Genomic DNA, 8,054 nt, shown 5'->3' on the forward strand with positions numbered 1-8,054 from the left:
ATATCCGCGAGTGTTTACCGCTATTCGAGTGACGCTACATTGTGGATGTAATGTAGTATGTTGTATGCCTAATAAGCATATGCCCACAGTATTGTAGAGTATACAATACATCAAGTGGTCATATGCCATACTCACAACATAGCGACACTTTGTTGCTATGTTTATACAATCAAATATATAAGTGCAGTAGAGCTGTGCGAAACATCGATGTAGTATCGATACATCGATGTTTCTCCTTTCGTAAAAAACATCGATGTTTTTTCTCCGATGTTCGATGTTTTTGCCAGTTTTTCCATCACTGAGAAAAAAACGCAGTAAAAGCTAGAGCGTTATTTTTGGAGTTATTGGTGTTGGCAGGCAGTGGTTATAATGCATAAATATCTTAGAGCTTCAAATGGGCAAGGTATGTACATATATATATTAACTGATGCCTTCTTTACAAGTTAACCTCTGTGTTTTGTCTCATTTGTATGTAGGTTGTAGTGCGGCAACCATTGAAGAAAAAGAGCAAGAGGAAGAGCCGCAAGCCAAAAAGGCGCGATATGGTCAGTCCAATGTGTGGAATTTTTTTAATAAGTCCTCGGATGGCAAGACTGCCAAATGTTTAAAATGTGGTAAAATTTATCAAACCAGCGGAAACACCACCAACATGGCGGGACATTTAAAGCGGGTACACCCAACGTTAACGGTGAGTGAGTTGCCAAAGGCTTCAGGACATATGGCGGCTTATTTGGATAAAAAATATGAAGCCTCATCGAAACGGAAGAGAGATTTGGACAGCGCATTGTTAAATTTCATTTGCTCCGATTTACGTCCATTTTACATTGTAGAAAACGAGGGATTTAAGCAATTTGTAAATGCTTTGGATCCCCGATACGAATTGCCTTCACGATCAACATTGCTTTCAACATGTTATAATAATTTATTCATGAACATGAGAATGAAACTGAAAAGCATTTTGCAAGAAGTGGAATATTGCGCTGTGACAACCGACTGTTGGACATCTCGAGCCAACGAGGCTTATTTGACCGTAACTTGCCATTTTATAGATCCAGAATTTAAACTTCGCACAGCAGTACTTTCGACTAGTAAGCTACAGAATGAGAAAAATCATTCTGCAGAAAACATTGCGAACTCTCTATGTGCAGTGCTAATTGAATGGGAAGTTATGGACAAAGTTGCAGCCATTGTTACCGATAGCGCAAGAACAATGATAAAAGCATGTGAGATATTGCAAAAAAGACATGTGCCATGCTTTGCGCATGTTATTAATTTAATAGTTCAACAATGCCTGAATCAAGAGAAAATAAAAGTTATTATGGGGAAATGCAAAAGTATTGTGGGATTTTTTAAGAAAAGCACAGTAGCTTACGCCAAGTTTAAAGAAGCTCAAAATACAGAGAAGCCATACAGTTTAAAGCAAGAATGTCCTACAAGATGGAATAGCGCATTTCATATGATTGAAAGAATTCTTAAAACAAATGATGCTATAAGCAGTGTTCTTCTTTCAACCCCAAAGGGACTTGCCCCGTTTTCGGCTGACGAAATTTTAATTTTAAAAGACATAAAAATTTTATTGCAACCTTTTGAATGTGCAACATTGCAAACTTCTTCGCGAACGTTGGTCACGGTATCATTAATAATTCCTATAACTTGCGGACTTCTGCATAATTTGCAATTGTTAAAAAATGACCTAAAAACAGTTGAAGGTCGCGAAAGCTGCAATTGCTTATTGGAGGGCATATCGTCCAGACTACTGCAATATGAAATTCGCAATGTTCCTCGAGTGGCAACTTTGCTAGATCCTCGGTTTAAAAAAGAAGCGTTTCACTCACCATTTAACATCACTGAGGCTCAAAAACTCTTGGAAAACGAGCTTTCTTTTTTCAACGCACAGAAGTCTCGCCCTTGCGACGAACCACGCCTGCCAACATCAACCTCCACATCGCAGACATCCCTTTTTCAATTTTTGGAAAAAAACAAAAGTTTGAAACATAAAACTAATACAGTGGATTCCATATTGTCAATTCGTCAATATTTTAATCTAGACAATTTGGAATCAAACTCCAACCCTTTAGATTATTGGAAGGTTGTATTTTACTTGTCAATTCCAGCGTTTAAATATGTGTATTAATTAAATTTTATTATTACAGATCTCATCAGATAAATCATTTCAGCATTGCTGCAAAAAATATTTCTGCGTTCCAGCAACTTCGACAGAAAGCGAACGTATGTTCAGTAAGGCTGGAATCGTTGTAAGCGAAAAAAGAAGTTCGCTTCAGTTTAAACATGTTGACATGCTACTTTTTATCAATCGGAACAAGTGGATCTCTGAACAGCAATGATTGTTTTATAGTTTTAAGTTTGAAAAAGATTGAATTATGCTTTATAGTATTAAGTTTGAAAGATTTAATTTCTGTTTTATAGTATTAAGTTTAAAAGATTGAATTTCTGTTTTATAGTATTAAGTTGAATGATTGAACTTCTGTTTTATAGTTTTAAGTTTGGAAAAAGGATGTTATCCTTAATAAAGATATATATATTATATAGAGAATCAAAAAATGTACTATATTACTTCGATGTAGTATCGATACATCGATGTTTTTTTCTGAAAAACATCGAAACATCGATGTGGTCAAACATCGATGTTTCAACAGCTCTAAAGTGCAGCAATATGATCCGTCACTTATGCGGACTGGCCTGCAGCGTGGGATCTGCAGTGCAAGCACTTTGACGCTTCGACCGTTCCGTCCCAGCGCATTATATATATGCCTTCTGCATGTATATACAATAACATACATACATACATGCATACTACGCTCTCCCGTTCTGTCGCTGCTCTCAGCGGCAGAACTCTATGTATAAGCAGCATGTATTTAGCCTAAGTAATTTTTGAAATAAAAGATTGGATTCAGTTCCATATCAAAATACAAAGAGTAAACGTGTTTGAAGATAACGAACCACCTTTTTTCCTACATGGCGACCGTGACAAGTTTTTAGTTTTCGTTTAAAACGTTCGCGCGCCAACATACAACAAAATTAAATTTCAACCAAATGATTTGGCCAAAATACTTAAAGTGCCCAAAGTCGTAGTGGGAGGTGTGAAGCAAAGTGGACAACAACAGCTACAACAACAACAACACACAAAAAAAAAAAAAACGGGGACGCCAGTCAGCGACAGACGACGGCGATGGAGGGATAGCTGTGGATGTCAAAATTAGTATCTGAGTGAGTAGAGTGTAGATGGATAGGAATAAGAAACAAAAAAAGCGCGGCGGAATAAAACAAAAACTGAGGTCGGAAATTGACCGTCTCAGCAAAGAGTTGAGCAATCAAGCCAACCCGCCAGCATGGAACGATTCTGTTTCCATGCATGAAAAGCGCTCGTTTCACGAAGCACAACTAGTGCAATTGATAAATAAAAACAAAAATCCATCTATCACCTACCACCAGATTAAAAATTTGAAAAAGAAAATAATACCTCCATTACCAACAGCTATTCCAGAATACAAGCGACAGTGCCCGGATGACTGCGAGGGACCGCTGGACAGCCCATTCTGCAACTACACGTGCAAACATTGCACAGCAGCCTGTGCGACCAGCACCGGCACCGCCTAGCGTTACAAGCTAGGCCAAGGACAAGGACACCACCGAGGACCGACAGCGCTCCCAAGTGCGCACACCAATATATTTTAATTTTCATATATTATTATAATAAAAAAAAATACATTGAGCTTATATCAGTGATGGATTGTCACCTGAATTAGCCACTAAATACAGCACAACGCTTGCTGTCAAGGCCATGACACAGAACTGCGCTTTAGATAAGGTAAAACTTATCATGCAGGCAGGCACATTCAATAATATGAATGATGCCATATCCAAGTTTGTGAACAGCTGTACCGAAGCAACAGGACAGTCAAATACTGTACTGCACTTCCAACAGCGCCAAAATGGATATTATCGAGGTAACCAAGGTAATTACCGAGGAAGAGGTAATTACCAAAACAACGGTTATAATAATAACAATAACAGATATAACAATAGAGGAGGTCGAGGTAATAACAGAGGTAGAAATTATTCTAACAGAGGCAACGACCAAAACAGAAATAATTATAATAACAATAATGTCCGAGTTGCCCAAAATACTTCGGGAAACTCCCAGACACCTCCAGATACACAAAATTAAATAATAAAATATATACTGTTAACTTAAGTCTCAACAATTTCGTATCATTCAAAAATGTTGCAACAAATAAAAAGATAACATTTTTGATTGATACAGGTGCAGACATTTCAATTATAAAAGAAAATTCTGATGTCTTTCATGACATCCAAATCAATAGAATTATTGACATTCGAGGCATAGGAGAAGGAGTAATAAACTCCAAAGGACTAGTCTCGATGGAATTACAAACAGACAAATACATTATTCCATACAAATTTCATCTACTTCATTCAGATTTCGCAATCCCCTGCGATGGAATAATAGGATTAGATTTCATAAAAAGATTTAATTGCCAATTAGATTACAATAGTTCAGAGGATTGGTTTATAATTAGACCGCAAAACCTAACGTATCCTGTCTACGTCCCAATAACATTTAGTTCTGGTACCAACTCGACACTTCTACCAGCAAGATCCCAAGTGATACGCAAAATAGAGTTGTCTTCAGCAGAAGAAAACATTTTAATTCCAAATCAGGAAATTAAACCGGGTGTTTATGTTGTAAATACAACATGTTGTATTGCAACAGCCCAAAATACTTTTGTCCGATTCTTAACCCGGCGAGCGTAAGGTTGGGTGAAATTCACCCAGCCTGTAATAAACCGTTTGATATTTTCTATTCCGTACGTCAAAATAAGTTGTGCGTCTGAGTAGCTGCGGTGGGGGAGGTAGGCATTCGTTGTGTTTCATGCCGCAGTTGACCGCCGACTGGCGAGGTGTTTAGATGTTGTCAAAGTTGCGGCCGGGTAAGTTTCACCCACCTTACGCTTCGTGTTACAAATTCGAGTAAATACTTTTTGTTTTATATTCGTTATATTTTAGTTTTTATTTTTTTTTTTTTCAGCTAAATAATTAATATGTCATACGAAGAAACCCAAAGAAGATTATTGAGGGTTTTCGAAGCAGCTGATCAGGATGATTCTTGTGATGATTCTGGTAGTGACTTCGAAATTGATAATGTTGGCCAAAGAAGCTCTGAAAGTGATTCGGAACAAGAGGTAGGATTACCGAATGAGGAAGAAAACGAAGCTGAGGGATCTGAAGAACGTGAAAGCAATGATAACAGACCATATTTTACTGGAAAGAATGGTACAAAGTGGTTTAGTGTACCAGAAAGGTCTAACGTGCGTACGAGATCAGAAAACATTATAAGGGAAAGGCAGGGCGTAAAAGATATTGGCAAAAATGCAAAGACAGCTGTTGAATGTTGGAAACTCTTTCTTACTGATGAGATTTTGCAAGAAATATTGTTACATACAAATAGTCAAATAAATCTGAAGAGAACTGCTTGTGAAAATAGTCACGTAAAGAAATATATCATGGCAGACTTGTCATCGTCAGAATTAAAGGCTTTTATCGGTCTCTTGTATCTTGCAGGACAGTTCAAAGCAAATAAGCTGAATTTGAAGGATCTGTGGATAAGTGATGGATCAGGGGTTGAGATTTTTAGGACAACGATGACTTTGAAGAGATTTCAATTTATTCAAAACTGTTTACGGTTTGATGATAAGAATACTCGGAGCGAAAGAAAAGCTACTGATAATTTGGCTGCCATTCGTTCTTTTTTCGAGAAGTTCGTAGCAAATTGCCAAATTGTTTATACACCATCTGAGTATACAACTATAGATGAACAACTTCCATCGTTTCGAGGCCGTTGCAGTTTTCGCCAGTATATGCCCAATAAGCCAAACAAATATGGCTTGAAAATATATGCCTTGGTTGATGCAAAGTCGTTTTACGTCATCAATCTTGAAATTTACCCAGGAAAACAACCAACAGGCCCTTACGCTCTCAGTAACAAAGCTTATGATGTTGTGGACAGACTTGTGGCTCCAATTTCCAAAACCAATCGCAATGTCACCTTTGATAACTGGTTTACCAGTTATCCGTTGATGTTACACTTATTGAAAGAACATCGTTTGACAAGCACAGGCACTGTTCGAAAAAATAAGCCCGAGATTCCAAGTCAGATGCTCCAAACGCGTAACCGAGAGATCCCCAGCACAGTGTTTGGATTTCAAAAGGATATATCTTTATTGTCCCATGTGCCAAAAAAAAAACAAGGTTGTTTTGTTGATGTCAACATTACATCACGATGATAGCGTTGTTGCTGATACTAATGGCACACAAAAACCAGAAATGATTATTTTTTATAATCAGACCAAGGGAGGCGTTGATGTTGTAGATGAGCTGTGCACCAACTACGATGTTTCGCGAAATACAAAGCGCTGGCCAATGGTGATTTTCTATGCAGTTTTGAACATGGCTGGTATAAATAGCATAATAGTTTACAAGTCCAATAATAGTAGCAATTTGTCACGCCGAAATTTTCTTAGAGACCTGGGTATTGGATTGGTTTCAGAACATTTACAAAACAGAAAGGAAAATCAGCATTTACCCCGAGAGCTTCGCAAACGAATTCTGGACCAAGTGGATGAACCCTCACACTCACAACGACCTCCAAATAAAGTTCCTAAGCCTATCAGGAGATGTCAAATATGCCCTACTAAAAAAGATCGCAAGACTAAACACACTTGTTATAAATGCAATCGCTATTTATGTATGGAACATGCTGTTTTCACGTGTCAAGATTGCGCTCAAACTGAAGATGATTACGAGAACTCTGAATAACTATATAGTAAAAGTTTTGATCTCATATGTTTCCTAATTTTATAAGCTAGAAGTAAAAGCTATTCGTTTTGTTTTTTTTTAGTTTCTTTTTTTTATAAAATTATAATACTAAGTGTTACACTTTGTTTAAATGAAAGAAAATATTTTTGTTAATTTCATAAATAAAGATTTAAAAATATTTGTTTGCTTTATTTTTCCTTCCCAATCAGTTCTTGGGTTATTACATAATTGTACTAGTAAATAAAAACATATAAAAATATTATGAACACATTAAAATATCTAGCTCAATATATGGGTTTGTTACACCCAGCTTACGCTCAATGTAATAAATATTAACCTTACGCTCGCCGGGTTAAATACCACAGATACATGCCAAGTAGTAGGCATTAACAACTTAAAATTTGAATCACTTTCGAACTACGATTTAGTTCGAAATCCAAAAGAAAAAAGAAAGGAGTCTGTAATTAATAAATTAAAGAAAAATTTTCCAGTTTTGTTTAAGAAACAACTTGAAGAAATATGCACCCAGTATAGTGATGTGTTCGGACTTGAAACCGAACCAATCACAACAAACAATTTTTATAAGCAAAAATTGAGACTTAAGGATGATGAGCCAGTATACGTAAAAAATTATCGATGTCCGCATAGCCAAATAGAAGAAATCCAGCATCAAGTTGGAAAATTAATTGAACAAAATATTGTTGAACCGTCTGTCTCACCATACAATAGCCCACTTTTGTTAGTCCCAAAGAAAGCTCTTCCAGGCTCTAAAGAGAAAAAATGGCGATTAGCAATTGATTATCGCCAAATAAATAAAAAATTGCTGTCAGATAAATTTCCACTCCCCAGAATTGACGATATTCTCGATCAATTGGGTAGAGCTAAATATTTTTCATGCCTTGACTTAATGTCAGGTTTCCACCAAATTGAACTTGAGGAAAACTCAAGAAACATAACGTCTTTTTCAACAAGCAATGGTTCATATCGCTTCACGCGATTACCATTTGGTTTAAAAATAGCGCCTAACTCATTTCAGAGAATGATGACAATAGCATTCTCAGGCCTAGAGCCTTCACAAGCATTCCTTTATATGGATGATTTAATCGTCATTGGCTGTTCTGAACAACATATGATTATAAATTTAACAGATGTTTTTAAACTTTGTAGAAAAAACAATCTAAAATTGCATCCAGAAA

General features: G+C 36.6%; 1 protein-coding gene across 1 annotated transcript; it reads left to right on the forward strand.

Annotated features, from left to right (window-relative positions):
• Nucleotides 1-227: 227 nt before the first annotated feature.
• Nucleotides 228-2,345, forward strand: LOC128865914 (E3 SUMO-protein ligase ZBED1-like). Its single transcript, XM_054106322.1, has 3 exons — nucleotides 228-403; nucleotides 477-2,089; nucleotides 2,154-2,345. The coding sequence occupies exons 1-3, from the start codon at nucleotides 370-372 to the stop codon at nucleotides 2,343-2,345; spliced, it is 1,839 nt and encodes a 612-aa protein (XP_053962297.1). The 5' UTR covers nucleotides 228-369.
• The last annotated feature ends 5,709 nt before the right edge of the window (nucleotides 2,346-8,054 follow it).

This window comes from Anastrepha ludens, chromosome 6 (assembly GCF_028408465.1).
Source record: "Anastrepha ludens isolate Willacy chromosome 6, idAnaLude1.1, whole genome shotgun sequence".
Lineage (NCBI taxonomy): Eukaryota > Metazoa > Arthropoda > Insecta > Diptera > Tephritidae > Anastrepha > Anastrepha ludens.